A 19,969-nucleotide genomic window follows, 5' to 3' on the forward strand; every position below is an offset into this window, starting at 1 on the left:
CAATAATTAAGAAATGAAGTTCTTTCAGGTCTCCTAAAGTTAAAGGAAAAAAAAAAAAAGGCTTAATCTTAAAGAACTGTTATATGCTAGAATCTTCCAGTGTGTTCAATTGTTAAGTACAACAAGACTTCATGGCTAGCATTAGTTTCTACCAGGACTCTTAAAAATACCTACAAACTAAATATCTCTATACCTACCTGGTTTAGACTTAGATTTTCTTCCTTCTTCTGAAACTGGTTGAACTACATTGTTCTTGGTAGCTTCTAATCCTTTATTCTCAGACTAAAAGAAAAAAAGGTAAAAACACTTGTTTCGCATGTTCCTGAAAAGTATCAGATAATAAAATTGATAGAATATGTAAATACCGATATATTATCTGAAATATATGGAAAAGGAGAACATGAGAAAACCAAACTAGAGAGAGAGGGAAAAGGGAAAGATCTGAGTAGAAGTTGCAAGACTGGTTAAGAAACTTCCTGTCATCAAGGGGATAAAAAAGAAAAAAAACCCTGAACTATAATGATAGTTAAGTATAAAAAAGGGGACATTTCAAAAGCATGACAGAATTTGTCAAGTATAAAAGATGGGAATGAATCAAAGACAAGTGGATTCAAATGCTAGTTGAAAGAACTCCTTAAGCAATTAAATTCATTTTAAATGACTGATTAAAATGTATCACATTTCTCTTGACTTATAAACAACATTTAGCACAAATAAACATATTTGGAGCAGTTCATGATGGCATTGTGACATCTTTAAAACTATCCCTATACTTGGAAGCCTCAAAGTTGAGATGGTGTTTTTTCTTGTCCTTTTTGTGCCTTAAGTCTTTAAGTTCTTTTCTGTCATTTCAATCACTTCTTTCAACCACACTGTCTTCTCTTCTTACATATGATTATGATAGAGAATTAAATCCTTAATGTTGTCAAGTTCTTCAGAGATCTTTTCAATGATGTTCAAACTCAGGTGCAGAAGTTTGTAATTTTTTTGTGAGTAGCTGCAAATCTCAGTTATCAGCAAGTCCCAGATTTTTGCATGCTGGCTAATTATATATGGTGTAACAAACATCTGTACAATAATTCCTATAATTTGCCTGATATTCATCATAAAATAAGGCAGAACAAGTTTTCAGGATTCAAAAAAGATAATGGTTCCAAGATAAAAACTAGTAAGCTCTTCTAAGATTTTACATAAAAATATTTCATCAGCATTCACAATACATAAAACATTAATGCAGTAATACATTTTATGCCCTCTAAAATAGGTATTTTTCCAAGGATGTCACTGTTATTCTAAAACATGAGAACCAGGATGATGAATGGGTTTCATGTCCCATGCAAATTCTTACTCATTATAGTATGTGCCACTTAGATTACCAAAGTGAAAGGTACAAGCTATTCTGATTAAGAAAATGTTATAATCCATGTCATATAACCCCTGTCATAACCAGGGCAATGACAAATGATGTTTATTATTTGAAAACAATCTGAATTCAGAAACAAAAGTTACTCTCAAATTTAATATTTTATAATATTATAAAACAATAGGCAATTTGCTGTTTAATGCTATTTCTGAAAACTGTATTCAAGTTATTGGCTTTTGGAATAAAGAGGATGATCAAGAAGAATAACAACTCAAATGTCTAGAAATAAATAGTAAACACACTGACAAACTTAATATATAATATGGGTACATTTAACTTAAGGTCTATGACTCAGTCACATTCAATATGATGATCATATTTACTGAAACAGCTGACCTGGTCAACAGAATATCATACCCATAAGCCCAGGCAAATGATGGGCCAAATGCCAAATTCAGCATGATGCCTATTTTTAAAGTTTTCCTGGAACATAGTCACACGTTCTTTTAAATATTGTGTTTATCTGCTTTTACACTACAACTGCAGTACAGAGTAGTTGTGACAAAGAACTTATAGCTTGCAGAAGTCAAAATATTTACTAGGTGGCCTTTTAAGAAGTATACCAATCCCTGATACAAATCATATGAACACTGAATGTATACTCAACTTCCTAATTCACAAATTCATAATTCCTCAAGCTCTAAATTAAGGAGGTTATAACTGAAAATATTAAAAATCCAATCAGCTACATTCTCACAAGGTAATGGAAAAACTTAACCCAATCACCCTAACCACTAATATTCAAGATGTGCTAATCTTTAGACCTCAAAAACAAAATCAAAATGAAATTCTGCCTTATCTAATTTAAATTTTGAACTTGATTTACCTTTTATTCAATTAAAAGTAAGGATTAAGATAACAATTGGTATAAATATAAGATAAAGGAACTATATACCTAGTCAAAACAATAACCTGTACCAAGAAACAGAATTTGTGAACATCTTCTCTGACAACTTCAAATTGTCCTTACTTATTCATTAAAAACCAGTTCTAAAGACTTTCTTTTCAATAATTGCTAAGCCCAATTAAAATTCCTATTTGTTTCCAAAAAACACAGAATCCTGCCAGCCGTGGTGATGCAGAACTATAATCCCAGCTGCTTCAAGAGACTGAGGCAGGATCACTCAAAATTCAAGTCAGTTTAAAAAAAAAGGGGGGGGGGGTTGGGTCTTGCATACTTCCCTGTTTCAATTTGCCTTTCCTCCAATTAGTTCAAAATTAGTGCAAATCCCTGAGTTTTTAATGTATGCTAATAAAATGAAGGAAGAATTTTAGATACCAATATAGAATATAGAAACCAATAAATTTTCAATAAAAACCTGATAAATTGTTTATAGAAGGAATAAGGATAGGAAATGCAGCTCATAAAATATGAAGAAAACATCTATTAATCACTCTGTCAATGATACACCTGAACAGGCCAAGGTCAGATTATTTCTCAGTATCAAAAGAGGTTGATTTCATAAAGAAGGTTAATCCCACATGTGCCAGTAGAACTAAGCAATGATCCACCCCACAATCAAAAGTTCATCTTTTATCTAGAATTTTACTATCTTGATCACACATATTTGGTTAGATTTTAAAGTGTTTTTCTTTGTAACTGGGAATGATATTGCTCTCTACTTAGGACTTTTATTTTTCAATTTTTATAGCTATGGGTCCTGAGCAACGTGAATTAAAACTTACTTTTGTATTATTGATGTAATCTGTGGGATTCATCTGCACAGAACTAGTGAAAAGCTGAAAGACCAAACAAGAAAGATGATAAGTTTAAAAAATATTAAAAAAGAATTGTGTGTTCAAAATTTTTATACATCCATGTTGAGTGAAGAGATGTAACACCTGAACTAGGAAGTTTCTATACAGTAAACTTAAGTTTGGAAGAGAACAGCAAAAAAGCAGGGGGGAAAAAAAAAAACCCACAAAGAAACAAAAGCAAAGCAAGCTAGCCAAGGCATTAAATGGAAACTCATGTTGTAAGAATTTATTAACACAGTGAGGTAAATCACTTGAGACAAATGATGGTTTTCCTAATTCTTCTCTCCTTCACTATTCTCCATTTACATTCATTTTTTTTCTTCCTAAAGGCCTTTGGCCTTATGTGGTACTCAGGGCTGAGTCTTTTGCCCTGACACTAAGCCTTCACTGCATATCTGTTACTTAGGTAAGAAATTCATAGAATCTGCTCTATGACAGTGGCACTTAAACTACACAAAGTGGAGCACTCTGACAACGTGGCATACCTACCTACTTCTTGATTTTTTTTTCACCTCGCTTAGCAAGGAAAGTTATTAAGTATTGAGACCACTCCTTAGTCCAGCCAGTATATGGATATAATTTTTGTTTAAGCCATCACCTTCAAAGTCAATCATGCCACAGGGATTTACTAAACATCTAAGAAATGATTGAAATCAAGAATACAAGATAAAGACATCATTCCTGCTCCTAGGAGCTTACAATCTAAGACACAAGACCAACACTGAATAGCCAAACATACGTTCAGATACAATCAGTATTGTAACAAAGGATGGTGAGGCTCAAAAGTAATAAGTAGAAAATGAGAAGGGAGGAAAACACACCCAGAGAAACATATGATACAACAAAAAAAGGCCTTGATAAAGCTATGTGATACATGTCAGTCCCTGGAGAATAGCTAGGATGAAAAAGAATGAAGTTAGATAAGTACATAGGTATAGTGTTAACAACCACAATGATAGAGTACATTTGAGAAATGGATAAGAACAGTACAAGTAACACTGAAGTTTTGACCTAAACAGTATTTATATACATAGGTTCAAAAAGTAAAGCCAGTCAATTGATGAGGTTGCATCCTATCAGCAACAGAACTTTGGGAGTAGCATGAGTGATGAAATATAGACATTAAGTTAGCCATTTATGAGACTAAGCATAGCAAATGGTTCACAGAATAAAACGAACGCAGAGAAGTCATAGGAATGTCCTTTCTCCATTCTCTCTAGACTTGATTTCTCTCCTTAAAGTTCCATACAGTTCATGATAGCCCTAAAAATATCCCTGGCTCTTTCTTACTTCCTCCTTCTCTTTTCACGTCACCTATTGAGTCCTGAAGAGAAAAAGAGCTCAGATCCTAGAGAATAGATAGTAACACATGACTACTAATCTCTTCCAGTTAAACCTGTCACTACAACAGAAGCCCAATTATATTTCACTCCTGCTGAGGGTGGCATCCAAAAGGGCCAGCAATATAAGCTCCTATCTTCTCCTCACTGCCCCATGCTCCCTACTCACTGACTCAGGGATCTCTTATACATATTCCCAGCAGATACATGGGATAAAGCATTAAAACAAAACATAACAAAACAAAACAAAAGCCCACTATGATCACATGTGAGAAACTGACACAGCTGATAAAATTCTAAGGTCAAACCCTTCCTGCTGACTCTGGGTCACCCAGTACTAAACACTGGAGAGAAGCCAAGAACTCTACAGTATATATCTTGACTATCTTTGCCACCTCAGAAAACAAGGCAATCATAAGTGGACTTTTTATTTATGATAATACAGCTCCATTCAAGGATAAAATAATACAGGTCTTGGGTGAGATATATTAGAGGGGAAATATAAAGCTGGAATGGCTTGTAAATACTGTTTTGGAAAATAGGACTTAATGAATGATGTGATTAAGAAAAGGAAATCAAGGCCAAGAACTGTGGCACATGCCTATAATCTAGTGGCTTGGGAGGCATGAGGATCCCAAGTTCAAAGTCAGCCTCTGAAACTTAGTGAGACCCCATCTCAAAATAAAAAATAAAAATGGGCTGGGACTATAGCTCAGTGGCTAAGTACCTGTAGGTTCAATCCCTGACTGAGAAAGAAAAAAGGAAATCAAGGTAATTCTGTGACAACTTTCTTGGTTGACTAAATAAAAGTCTGATACTACTACAGGATACAAGAAAGCTGTAAAAGGTTGCTAGTTTAGGGAAGAAAGAAAAGTTTGGTGTTAAACACAATCTGAGCCAAGATATGATGACTCCAAAAGCATAAAATTAGAATTTAAGCCAAGTTTACTTTTAAAAATGTTAAGCACCAGATATACATACTTCAAAGCAATCCTACAAACTAAAACCTTTCCATGTACAAAAAGAAGGGAGGTAGAAAAAAAAAAAAAGGATAAAATATTAGATGTCTTGGAGAATGCTCATAAGTAGAAGACAGCAGGATCTTCCACTAGCCTAATGAAAAGACTGAAAAGTAAAAAGCAAAAAGCACAACCCTATATAGTATAGAAAAACCAAGACAACACCAGGCAGTAGAGTAAATAAATAAGACAATAAAGGGTTTCAAAAAAGATTAAGATGGAGGTAAGAAATGTAGCTCTTTCCTAAAGTTTTATAGTAAAGAAGAAAGAAAAGCAGAAAAGTAAATGAGGAGAGCAAGATGTCAACATGCTTGTTTTTTAAGATGGGGAAGATCTATACCTACTGAAGGCAGATAAGAAAGATCAAGAATAGAGATTGGGGGAAAAAAACAGAGGCAGAGGACAGGAATACAAATTGGCCTTAAAGAGAAAGTACCTAGTCTAAGAAAAATAGGGTAGAAACTGAGCCACAGATTATGAGAGAACCAGGACACAGTGAATTATTCTCTGTGAATAGGGAGAGTTGACAACGAACAATACAGTAATGTTCAAAGCAGAATTAAAGTGACTTAATGAACAGTGCAAGGATTTATAGGAGGCCAGAATTATGGAATTTTATTTTATTATTGGTGATCTAAGGGACAAATATTCTGAAAGGTCCCTGGATTTGCAGAGTGGTGACGATAGCTGAAAGAATTAAAAAGGGCTGTCAGGTTACTTTTAACAAGAAGTAGGTCATCAACATAGAAGCTTAATTCACTTAAAAGGGGAACAGCAGTTAGCATGGAAAGGAAATATTCAAAGAAAGTGAAATACATCCTGTGTGGTAATGACAATTTGGGAAGGGTGCTAAAGCCTTTAAAAAGTGACAAAATTTTAGGGCTGGGGATATAGCTCAGTTGGTACAGTGTGTACCTTGCAAGCACAAGGCCCTGGGTGCGATTCCCAGCACTGCAAAAAAAAAAAAAAAAAAAAAAAAAAAAAACTAAAAGTGACAAAATTCAATGAGAAGTAGAGATGTAAGGTGGTAAATCAATAAACTGGAAATAAGACTGAAGAATGAGAAAGAACTGATTCCTTTTAGCCTCAATAAGAAGGTCTTAGGTAAAACTGTAGAATCTTTTGATATGGAAAGAAAGCTATACTTTTAGCAGGAAACACACACACACACACACACACACACACACACACACACACACACACACACGAGAAAAAAAAAAGTAGTAAGATTTTTGTAAGGAAGAAAAGAATGCACAAAAGAAAAATGGAACTAGAAAACAAGATTCATTTGAACAGGACTAGGCCAGAACATATAGAAAGCTTTGGCCAGGCATGCTGATACACTCCTGTAATCCCAACAGCTTGGGAGGTTGAGGCAGGAGAACTGCGAGTTCAAAGTCAGCCTCAACAAAAGCAAGGTGCTAAGCAACTCACTGAGACCCCGTCTCTAAATAAAATACAAAATAGGGTTGGGGATGTGGCTCAGCAGTCAAGTGCCCCTTAGTTCAAACCCTGGTACAGCCCCATCCTCCAAAGAAAGCTTTGGATAAAGAAGCAGGAGTAGCATGAAATAAGAGGGAAGGAGATGAGAAAGGTGATTAGTGCCAGAAATGGTTGATAGAACTCACAATCCAGACAACACTGAAGTCAAGTTTGGAGACATGGTGATAGGAATTAGAGCAGGAAAAGCTGGGGACTTAAGACTTAAAAATCAGCAAATAAAATAGAGTAGAATATGTTAATTCCCAAAGTATTAAGAAATGTCTCCAAGCTGTCTCCTAGCTAGATACTATTACTAATTTCCACAGATCTCTATTCAGTAACAATTTACTCCATAGTAAAACAGGGCAACAAGTCCAAACAAGACCTGGATTTAACAGTACTGTTGAACAGAACTGATATACTGTTAAAGGAGATTAATTGAACTGCCACTCAAGCAAGTACTGATCATTTTCCTTCAATGTCCCAAATCCATCTGCTCATCCTGTCTCATAAAACCATTCATTTTAAAAAAGAAAAAGCAGAAACTGTGCAGAACACAAAAATAAATATTGACATTTAAATAATATACCCAAATACACAAATTACCAGAACAAAGATTATTCAAAGTACCTACATCAACCAGGAGATCTGGGTCTATGCTAAATTGTCTCCCTGACAGCATAGCTTGGAAGTCCTCTAAACTGCAATCAATACTGTCAAGATAATCCAACAGTTCAACCCTAGGAAAGAAAAGAAAAATAAAACGATTTTAAAAAGTTAAATAAAGTTTTCCTTGTTCTTACATTTAAAATTACCAAAGAAACCTGGCTAGGCAAAATACCCTGAGAAACTGCTGAGTCCTTACTGGTTCTTAAATTTAAGAGATGCTATTTAAGGTTTAGGATTCTAAAAATTTGATTAACTGAGACATAGCCTTTACACAAAACTTCAGTTTATACTGAAAGGAAGTTCTGCAACAACAGTCTGATTTACCTTCTTCTTCAATACTATTACAAAATGTTTAATCTCATTACTACTAGTTACTAATGTTCTTTATGCCATAAGTACCTTAACAGAAACTGTATTAATACATTGTCATGATATGAATACATAATACACAAAATCACAAACACCTTACAGATGCTCAAAACAAGTATTAAAGAAATTATGAGGAAATGCACAGGAATATTCCAACACTACTCTTAAGACAAATCCCTTTCATTAGGAACTACATTTTGACCAACAGAAAAGTAGACTAGTGGGTTTATCATTTAAAATGAAGATCACTCAAAAACTGAATGTGAAGAAAGCAATTAACTTTAGATAACATGTAGATGAGCACTCACTTTCCCAAAAGATTAATGTTATCATTCAAAATGGAATCCATCATGGTCACAGGATCTTCTGTGGTAAGATTGGATGAACTGTTTAGCTGGACGGCACTAGACATGAGAGGGTTGATGCCATCACTGCCTGAACTTAGGGATTCTCTGGCTGGTTCACTCTGATCTCCACTCTGAATGACAGGTGCATACTCATCTTCATTGTCATCTTCAACGATGACAATATCGGGGTACTGGCTACAGCTAGATCAGCAATATAAAAAGAAAGAACCAATTACATTTGCAGACAAATTTAATAAAATTATTCTATCCATTCATTCTTCATAGAAACTCTTCCCAAACCACGTATCAAAAGGCTTAAGTATCTTGGGTATGCAGCTTAATCACAAATATTGACAATGTATAGAACACGAGACCCACAAATAATCAATGGAAAGTACTGAACTCTAAAATTAAGGGGAAAAAAAAAACCCAAGGCGTCAGGTAGGTAGCACATGTCTGTAATCTCAGCAACTCAGAAGGCTGAGGCAGGAAGATCAGAAGTTTGAGTCCGACCTTAGCAATTAAGCAAGACCCTCAGTAATTCAGCAAGAGTTTAAGGGCTGGGTGTGTAGTTCAGTGGTAAAGCTCTCTTGGATTCAACCAAGGAAAAAAAAGAAAAACACAATGGATTCTCATTACTTCTTTCTTTGCTTATTAGGAGGGAAGCAAAGGCTTTATTTGGTTAAATAATCTGGTTTAATTATTCAGCTGAGTATTCCAAATATGAGACAGATGTCAATTCATCAAAGAACAGTGAATTTTTTTAATTTTAGCAATTTAATAATGTTACCAATATTTTCATAAATTTTATCTCAGAAACTCCTTACTTGGAGGGATCAGATATAACATCCTCATTAGTTTCTGGAATAACTGGGATATTTTCTTCATCTGCATTATCATCAGTAACATCATAAATAATGATGTCATCTGAAATCCGCTCTCTTGGCTTTAAACCTTCAGTCCTACTGTGTGGAACCTAAAAAGTCAGGGAAGTAATATATATAAATATTAAAATCATACTGACTAATAGGATATCACTTAAAAACAACTGGAGCATATTATTTACTAAATTCTGGGGATACAGTGATAAGCAAAACAGCTATGTTCCCTACCCTTATGTATCTTATGTACTAACTGGCTTTAATAACCCCACCTCTTCAAGGTTTGACTTTAGAGAGGCATGTATCTATTCAGAAAGGTATACTGTCTGCATTCTACTTAACTACTACTTTTACTTAAAAGACCCTGAAGATGGCATGCCCAAGAATATATCTATGAGAAGACTTCAAATTCTAAACTAGTTTGTATATCTAAGAGGAATAAAGTCTCAGGACTTCATAAATTTCAAGCATAACCAGATGGCCACTGTGTTGATAGGGATTATGTCACTTCAAGCTGCTCTGTTTGACACATTTTATTATTACCCATTAAATGGCTTCACTAAAAGTAAAACAGCACTTCAACTATTCCACAGTTAAATGTCAACTTGGATTTTAAGCAACAATTTTTCATTAAGCCACAGATACATTCAAGCCATACTAATGTTAATTTTAAAAATTAACCAATTCTTTAAAGCAAACTAAAATCACTACTACAATGCAACAATCCATAAATTTCAACACTGGATAACAGTTAAAAGATGTGAAGTACTTTATAATATACAAATCCACTTTAATTAAAAAAAAAAAAGTCTTCATCTACTTCAGTCCTATGAACAAAACAACTGGGAATGCTGATTTTTATACAGTAGGAAGAGGAGGAATCAGATCTGAAATAACTGATTCATCCCAGGAAAAAACAAAGCCCTGTTAGCTCCATTATAAATCTGAAGCAATAGACTAACAAAAAAAGCCCTCAGGGTTTAATCCCTAGCACATCCCAAAAGAAAAAAAAAAAAAAAAAAAAAAAAACTGACTGACAGTGATAATAAAATCACATTGAAAGTCTGGATTCTGGACTAGTCTGATGATAGACTATCTGCAATGGATATAAGTTAAATAATCCATATAACTTGTAGCAAAAATGAAGGTAAACAAAAATATTTTGAAAATCACTACAGAAAAAGCAGTCTTGTCAGTGTACATTTATAAGAAAAGTTAAAATCAAAATAACCAACAGAAAAATTATAGTCGTATTACACTATCATAAGTGTATTATCACAATGTTCAATTTATATTACTGAAACTATGTTTTATAAATCTCAAAAGTAATAGCAAGTTAAAAAAGCAACACAGCAAAGTAATACGTATAGAATATCATTTATACAAAGTTTAAATATATGCAAAATAATATGAAATACTGTTCCTGAATTTAAATATAAAATGGTCATGAAAATGATTCAAGATAGGAGAGAAAAACTTGAAAACAAAACTGAGACAACTATATTTGTAATGATTTATTTCTTAAAATAATCTAAAGTAAATAATGAAAAATGTCAAGACTTAATAAGGCTGGGAAATGAGCACTTGACATTTTTATTCACTAAGCTTCTTGTACTGAATGAAACACTACCATAAAAAATTTTAGTTTGAGACATTCAATAAACACAAAATATACATGAGTTACTTTATGATGATGATTATCAGCTGGTTCTTTAACTATATGCTGAAACAAATTCTTCTTTTGGGCTCCATTAGTATTTAGAAGTAGAGGCCTGGAAATCAGAAAAATATTCATGCAGTTCCATGAGGCAATAATACAGGGAATTTAAAATGTTTTAAGAACTTCTGTAAAAAAACACAAGGAACTCTTAAATACATTTTATGAAAAGAAACTGGGAGATAAGAATATCTAGAACTTATAGTTCTCCCTTCTTTGACGCTACTTTTGCTATAGTAAGTATAATAGACTACTATCTCCAGAAAGACTTCACTGCTTACTGAATTATACAAATGCTTAAAAACTGTCCATATGTAAGAAAAAATAAATAGTATAAGAACGAGTGTTAGCCTTACAGATAATGCTTTTCTCCTTCCAATTATTCCTTTTGTCAATTATTCTTTGATTTATCTGTAACAATGATAGCTGCTGACATTAACAAGTATCACAAACTATGGCTAAAATACAGGTTTAAAAAGACCAAAAAATTTTAATTTTTTTTCAATGAATTGCCTCTTTTTAAGAATTTCTCATGCCTCCTACATGTTCCTTTAAACCATTAAGTAAACGAAAAAGAGATTTTTATTAACAATATGTATGCCTATGCCTGTAAAGTGACCCCTTAGGCTGTCCTCATCTCTCAAAAACACCAGAAGGAAGTTGAATCCCTATTCAAAAAATCCAAAATCCAAAACTTTTGTGTACCAATATGATGCCAAAGGTGAAAATTCCATGCTGACCTCATGTGACAGGTTATAGTCAAACTCAGGCATTCAACACTCAGTTGACCAGTGTCCAAAAGATAAAAGACACTCCCAGCCCCCTTCAGCTACTTGATACATAAACTTTGTTTCATATGCAAAATTATTTTAAAACATTAAATTACCCTCAGACTATATTAATAAGTTGTAAATGAACATAAATCTTTCACATTCAGACTTAGATCCCATCAGAGATATTTCACATTCTGAAATCTGAAAAATATCTGAAATCTGAAACACTTCTGATCCCAAACATTCCAGGTAAGGGACACTCAACCTATCAGATCAATTTTGAGATGTTAAGAACTTATAAAGGGAGGACTATTCTTTGGTTCATTAGGAATATACATGGACCATTCATGGTTAAAAACTAAAATGTCTACTTATGGTTTGAAATGTTTTATCATAAAAACTTACCTTTTACGTTTTAAACTCACAAGTTGGTTATTCTGAACCAATGTAACAATAAACTGGACAATCTGAAAAGAAAACATGAATAAAAATGTTTCTATCAGACAATTTTTTAGTCCACATTACTAAGTCTTAGAAAACTCAATCAGATGATAAATGTCCTCCACCTAAGTCACATAATTTTCTCATATATTATTTGAAATTTAGATGTATCTTACAACTGATATATAAACACACACACCTGCTTTCAGGCAGATATTTCAATCAAGACGTGCTGATTTATCTTTGACATGTTATTAAATTTAAAGGGAACACTTAAAACACATCAAAACATGAGAACAAGCTTTCAAATATATTAGCAGTGTGGTCCAGTCCAGCAGCACTGGCAACTGGAATAGACATGTAAATGATCAGCCCCATTACAGAATTGATGAATCTGAAATTCCAAAGAGTCCCAGTAATATGTGTGGTTAGTAAGCTCTCTAAGTGATACTGATGCATGGGAAAGATTGATTCAGGGTATGTCTTGAAATTACATTGTCAACTTCCTACCTAAAGGTGGTTAAAAAAAGTAAGGATCATAAACTGAACTACAAAAAGCAGTATATCAAAGAGAGTTAGGAATAAGAGCCAGAAGTTTTCATATAACTACTTAAATTCTGCATTAGACTTGCTTACAAGCTTTATGAAATAATTACATGATTAAAATAGAGTATTATGAATTAAAAAATGCCTATGCTGCAGCTTTAACACTGCACATCACCCTCCAAATGAGGCTACTAAATGGTCTGTTTTACAATCAACTTTTCAATGGACAAAAATAAAAAACATTTTAACTGAAGAGTTAAGACAACACTGGAGTATATGACAAAGTCACTAAATAGTTTATTCAAAAGAAAATGCTAACAGCCAGTGAAAATACAACACTGAAAGTTAAAGATATCTATGGAACAATCCAACTTCAATTTTTTAAATTCAAAAAATAAATGTTACAAGAAATTTCTAAAAACATTAGTGACTGAATTTCAGAAAAAATAAATCACTAGCCAGGCATGGTGATGCATGCCTGTAATCCAGTGTCTCAGGAAGTTGAAAAATTAAAAAAACAAACCACTATCTAAAATTTATTCTACACATCTCAGTGTCTCAGTTTTCTTGACACTTTGCATCATGTTGTGCAGGGCTTTTTATCTGAAGGAGATAAGGAACACAACTTTTTTTGTTGTTGTTGTTGTTGAAGTGGTACTGTGGATTGAATCCCTGAATTACCCTCTCGGTCCTTTCTTTAATTTTGAGACAGGGTCTCCCCTAAGTTGCTCAGACTGGCTGCAAACTTTGGGATCCTCTTGCCTCAGCCTCCTGAGTAGCTGGGATTACAGGCATCCACCATCTTGCCCAGCATCTAACATTTTTATCATTTAACTTCAGTACTTGACAACTCATACACAATTACTCTCAGTAAATCAAAAGTCAACATTAAATAGCAAAGTTAAGAACCAATTCCAGGAATACAGTAAAAATTAGTGTTTGTTGTCATAAATTATGTAAACTCCACTCACCAATACACATACATTTAAATACAAATTTGAGGAGATAATATTAGTGTTCATGAAAAACTGAAATGCAATGTAACTATTGTACTGATTCTTGCTTTAAAAAAAAAAAAAAACCTACAGAAGAAGGTGTACTGTAAGTTAACATTTAGTCAAAATTTTGTTTTCTGAAAACTATCAGATTTTTTCCATAATGTACAGATTAAAATACATGTATTGTTTGAAATCAAATATTCTTAACAAGAATTATACATTAGAGACCCCTAAACATCTATTTAAACTAAACACTTAGATTTGAATTCTACTATATTCAACCTTCATTGGCATACAGATATTTTTAAAAAGTATATCTATTTTGACAACAGGCCAAAGGCTGCAATTACTATTTATTTCTGCTCTAAGCGTGCTCCACTAGACCCAGATCCTGTCAGTCATAGCCCTATTTTTAGTTCAAGGGCCTTCCAAGTAGGAATAAGCTGAAGCTTTTCTCCACCTTCCCATTAAAAAAACCCTGCAGCTTAGAGTCCATTTACTCATAAGCAAAAAATAGCTGCCTTAATTACTTTTATGTTTCAACTCTTATTAACAAATGAAAGTTGATATGCAAACATTAAATCAAAAGGACACAATGCCGTACAGGCATTCTGATTTCTCCACTAATTTTCAGTTCAGATATAAAATCTAGGATTCTTTTTATAACATTATATTAATGATTTTATTTTATTATAGTAATCACTATACTACGATTTTATGCATAGGTTAATAATGTCATCCACTGAAAAATCACTTTTGAATTTCTAACTTGGTCAAATTATTTTAAAACAATCTATGCCTAGTATAGTAAAAAGTAAGGGGAAATCCCCCACAAAACACAGTATGATTGTTTCATAATAAAAAATTGATAGGAAATCAGTTAGTATATTAATTAAGCTCCCAAGAATAAAGTATCTCAAAATTGTTATGCCAGGCAAGTTACTGAGATTATATGAGAGTACAGAACAAACATCATTAGCTAATGAGAAATGTTTCTGTTATTGTTAAAAAGGATACATAACACTTGGCTGAATTTGTCTTCAAAATTTTACTTCTGTGTATCCAATACATAAAAAACTAAGAGCATTTACTAACTGCTCAACAGAGGTTTTGGGGGGTTACACTCATTACTCACTAAACAAATTCAGATTATAATCAGACAAAAAAAGAGTTTCTTACCTTTCGAATAACTTGTTGCTGCTGTGCATGCTTTGCCCTTAATTCAGACACCTCCTTCCAAAGGGACTCATTCTCACTTTTATAATTTATTAAAAAACAAAACAAAAAAGATTTAGTCAGAAAACTAAACCTCAATATCTTCAAGAATACTAGAGAACTTAAAAAAAAAAAAAAACCTAGAGAACTTAACTAACTATCCTTTTTTTTTTTTTTTTTTTTTTTTTCTTTAAGAAACTATGCTGTGTATTTTCATGAGACCAGGAAGCTGGTTCAGTTACACAGGAATGACAAGTATCTCAACACAACTCCAGAGTCATTCCTTCTTATTGTATTCCTTCTTATTGTATTATCTGCTATTCATGGCAATATATACACAAAAACTTAAAAGGCACTCCCATATCCATGTAGTAGCAAGCAATTTACTTCTTTTGACAATCTGGTTAATTTTATTTTTCCTTCAACAATAAGCTAACCTTTAAACTGTGACAAACAAGTGAGGTCGGACCTTGTGAATCACCTTAGGAAACAAAGAAAAGTGACATTTACCTAGCACTTGATATGTTCCAGGCACTATGCTAAACATTTCAATTAAGCATTTAAACTTCCCTAAAACCATCAAGAAAGGAATAATTATCTTGAAAGATGAGGACACTGAGGTACAGAGAATTATGGGAATCTGACCAGTGCCATACAGACAATTCTATAATGGTTAAAGTCAAACTAAAATATCAGACTCTAAAACTATCTTAGCAATTGTCTCAAACACAAACATACGCAAACCACTGTTTTATTTTTTAAAAGAAAGTGTATTCAAAAATACGTCAAACCAATAACTTGCCCAATACTGTTTACTTTCCATTATTGTTTTTTTAATTGAAACTGCATGGTAATTAGCAGAGTGATAATGGTGAGAGGATATAAAAGATAATCTACTGATTAAATAAATTTCTGTTAATCCCCATAAAAGCTATTTTTCTCAGTCTGAATTATTTCAAAAAGGAATGTGGATTTAAATACAGAGGTATAACTGCCATATTTTTTCAGATTTATCTTTAAAAATGCCGTTATCTGCCTACTGAAGTAGGAGATCATTGCCTCTAAGACGTAAAGGATGATTTTGGGATCTATTTCCTTAAGGGCTAAACTAAAATCCAAAGAATTAGGTCAAAGGGCAGCTAGCAGACACATCAAAAGTGATTAATTAAAATATACAAAATGCAAAAGTTGATATTTATTCAAAAAGGAACCAAAGTCCAAGGTTACTCTTAATATAGAGTTAGGAATATCCAAATTAATATCTGTATCTGAAATGGGTGAAAGAATACATAAAGTAACTATTCTCAAGCTCCTAGAAACTATTAAGGGAAAAAGCTCAGCTACTTACTAAGAATAGTTAAATACATCTCTCTCCATGTATAAAGTTATTACTGTGTAAGTTAGGAAAATCCTACCAAGTAATGTCATAAAACAAAACATGGCATCTTTTTGAAGAAAAAGGTTTAAATAACATTTCCCCACACCTATGCAGAACAAGTATCAAGTAGGGCAACTCTCTTGGGTTCTTTTTTTCCTACTTTTTGTGTCCTGGTTTTTCCTAAGAGGTAGACCACAAGGAAAAATTTTAAAGAAAGAAAAATAAATAAATAAAAGAAAGGATGGGTAAGATTTTTTATGTGGGCCCTCTTTTGTGTGTGAACACTTAAGTAGAACTGTATTTCTACACTAAAGACCTATTGTTTCTTCAATAAGATTTGTGCGTCAAATTGTTTTGATGGTCTCAAGTTCATATATTATTCTGATCACCATAATTAAAACATTAAAGTTAAGTCTGTGACTACAAATCAAAAATAAAAAGAACCAACACTTGCGGGAAAACATTTAGCCTTTGATCTTGACTTTAACAGAGTGACTACTTAAAATAAAACACCCTACAACTTCCAACCCTCAACATACACATCCAACACCAATATTAGTATTTGGAATAATGACTTACCTTTTTAATTCTGAAAGTCTGGACTCTATTGTTTCCTGTTTTATTTGAACCTTCTGAGCACTACTTATAATTTTTGTTAAATCTTCCTGACGAATTTTATTTTCTTCTGGTTTTGAAGATGAAACCTTCCAAAAAGCAAATTTAGAAAAATCAAATAATTTTTCACACCCATGATTATAATTCAAAGCTTCCCTACTGTAAGAATTTTTTGTGATCTATTCAGAAGTGAGATTTTGTTCTAAAAGCCCAGAATGGAATTCTAGGAAAAGAACATACTTCACAGCTCATTAGGAGAGGAAGCAAGAAATAATCATTAAAAAAAAATTTTTTTTAAGTTTCCATGGGTAGGAATATCTTAGGGCTTTTTAAAAATTTTCTTTCTGCCAAACTCCCTGTAATTTCCTCAAGCCTCTTTATTACCACATTCCACTTTTAATTATATTTATGCAGTAATGGCTACATGGCAGGTCATTTTCTTTCAAGGTTTAAAGCCCTTTCATGAATTTAGTAAAAATATCTTATTTCAGCAAAAGACATTCATTCAAAAATGTAGTAATTAATGCATACCATGTACAAGGACTTATTCTGGACAATGGATATAAAACAGCAAACTACCAAAAAAAAAAAAAAGTCCTACAGTGAGGCAGTATTCTAGCAAAAGCTTACTTTTTTCTTTCATTCAACACAGAAGTGAACCTTCCTATTATAATAGATGACACTTCACTCTCAATCCAGAACGTTGTAAACATTTTCCTTTCATAAAGAAAATGAAGAATGAGCCCTCACTACAGATGAGCACAGGGGAAGAAGGTGGGGGATAGAATAATTAATTAAAGCTTTATTAGTATGATTCATTCCAACAAAGAACACCTGTATATTTTTTGTACATTCTTCATTTCAACAGCTAAAGTAGCTCACTAGGAAATCATACAAATTAATACCCTAGCTAACTACTGTTAACAATAACTTACCTTCCTTTTAATGTTCTCCAACAAGTCATCCTGGCCTTGCTTGAAGTAAGGATGCTGAAATTCAACAGGACCATCTCTTTCCTGCTTTACTATTCCAGAGTCAATATGTACTACTTTACGGAAACCATCTGAAAAAAAATTAAAAATTTACACACTCAGAATTAGAAAATAGTAAAAAAAAAAAAAAAAAAAAAAAAAAATCACAATGCTTGTATGGAATTTTCCTTTATCATCCTAATGAGAAAAAAATGGTTTAATTAGTAGTTGATAAGCAGAACAAATAAACTGCTATCCATACTTACACATATTCAGTTGTCTCACAAAGCTTGCCATGTTATTGTGCTTGAAGTATTTGGGAAGAATTTCTTTTGCAAATCTTTGTTCATCCAACACCAGAAAGCTTTGACCATTCTGAAGAAAACCAGAAAAGGTCAATTAGTTGTCTGTCACAGTCATATATATGAGCCCCAAACCTGTCCTGACCAGTCCTTCCATGACACCTTCAAATCAAAATTCTATTCCTGAAAATGGCACCAAAAAACTTAAAGATTTTTGGCAAATTGCAATTAAGATTTTTGATGTCAATCTGAAACCCAAAACTGCATATTATAGGTGAAATATTATAAGAATTTCCATTAAATAAGAAAAAGTGAAAGCTTCTGCTATCTTGTATAATGATAAATTTTGAAAGGAAACACATTTTATTACCTGAAGTAGACACCATACTAAGATGCACTAATTGCAATCAACTGCAAAACTCTAATAGATGTTTACTACATTAATTAATATTAAAAGTGAATAGTAGGGCTGGGGAGATAGCTCAGTTGGTAGAGTGCTTGCCTTGTAAGCCACAAGGCCCTGGGTTCCATCCCCAGCACCACCAAAAAAAAAAAAAAAAAAAAAAAAAAAAGTGAATAGTGGCCAGGTGCATGCCTGAAACTCCAAGGAGGCTGAAGTAGGAGTACTTTAAGTTCAAAGCCAGCCTCAGTAAGAGAGGCACTGAACAACTCAGTGAGACCCTGTCTCTAAATAAAATACAAAACAGGGCTGGGGAAGTGGCTCAGTGGTTGAGTGCCCCTGAGTTCAATCCCTGGTACCAAAATATTTTTAAAAAGTCAATAATATTTTCCTACGCAAAAAATAAAAAATGATTAGAAACTTACTACAAAAATACAATAATCAAAACAGTATGGAACTAGTACAAAGATAGGCAAACAGACTGATGGGGGGGCAGAAATTAAGACTAACAAAGGACTTTTAAGAGGGTCAAAACTATTCAATTCAATGGAAAAAGGATAGTCTTTTAGTAAATGGTGCTACAAAATTGGATATAAATATGCAAAAGACTAAAGTTGGACCCTTACCTGATACCATACACAGAAATTAACTCAAAATGGATCAAAGATCTAAATCTAAGAGCTAAAATTATAAAAAACTTGGAGGAAAAACTTCATGATATTGGATTTGAAAATGATTTTTCAGACATGACATAAAATATCGGCAATAAAAGCAAAAATAGACAAACAGGACTTTGTCAAATTTTAAAACTTTTGTGCAAGATTCGGGGGTGTGGCTCAGTGAAAACAGGATTTGCTTAGCATGCAGGAGGCCCTGGGTTCAATCCCCAGTACTACAAAAAATAAAATCTTCTGTGCAAAAATCACTATCAATAGTGTTGAAAAGGCAACCTAAAGAATGGAAGAAAAGATTTGTGAATATCTAATAAATACCCATAATACATACAGAACTACAATTCAACAACAAAAACCAAGCAACCTGATTAAAAACAAGCAAAAAAGGACTTGAGTAGACCTTTCCCTTTCTCCAAAAAACATATACAAATATAGTCAATAAGCACATGAAAAGGTGCTAAATAACACTAATCATTAGGGAAATACAAATCAAAACCACAATGAGAGATACCTACCACTTCACAGCCATTAAGATCGTTATTAACAAAAAACACAAAAAATAAGTATTAATGAAGATGTGGAGAAATTTGCGGTGAATTGCCAAGGGAACATAAAACAGCGTGACTACTGTGGAAACAATATAGTAGTTCC

The 19,969-nt window shown here is 33.0% G+C and overlaps 1 protein-coding gene across 2 annotated transcripts in view; it reads right to left on the minus strand.

Annotated features, from left to right (window-relative positions):
* HSF2 (heat shock transcription factor 2) overlaps positions 1-19,969 on the minus strand; it is a 33,162-nt gene that overhangs the window by 4,720 nt on the left and 8,473 nt on the right. The window contains exons 2-12 of one of the 2 annotated variants that reach the window (XM_079146267.1): positions 18,209-18,317; positions 17,907-18,034; positions 16,936-17,060; positions 14,943-15,018; positions 12,184-12,245; positions 10,973-11,060; positions 9,235-9,383; positions 8,369-8,608; positions 7,657-7,762; positions 3,110-3,163; positions 198-282 (exon numbers count right to left, since the gene is read on the minus strand). In XM_079146267.1, the coding sequence (XP_079002393.1) occupies positions 198-282; positions 3,110-3,163; positions 7,657-7,762; positions 8,369-8,608; positions 9,235-9,383; positions 10,973-11,060; positions 12,184-12,245; positions 14,943-15,018; positions 16,936-17,060; positions 17,907-18,034; positions 18,209-18,317 (1,222 nt within the window). The remainder of the gene's footprint in view (positions 1-197; positions 283-3,109; positions 3,164-7,656; positions 7,763-8,368; positions 8,609-9,234; positions 9,384-10,972; positions 11,061-12,183; positions 12,246-14,942; positions 15,019-16,935; positions 17,061-17,906; positions 18,035-18,208; positions 18,318-19,969) is intronic. The other variant, XM_079146266.1, reaches the window with a different exon arrangement.

The sequence above is a fragment of the Sciurus vulgaris genome, assembly GCF_902686455.1.
Source record: "Sciurus vulgaris genome assembly, chromosome: 7".
NCBI lineage: Eukaryota > Metazoa > Chordata > Mammalia > Rodentia > Sciuridae > Sciurus > Sciurus vulgaris.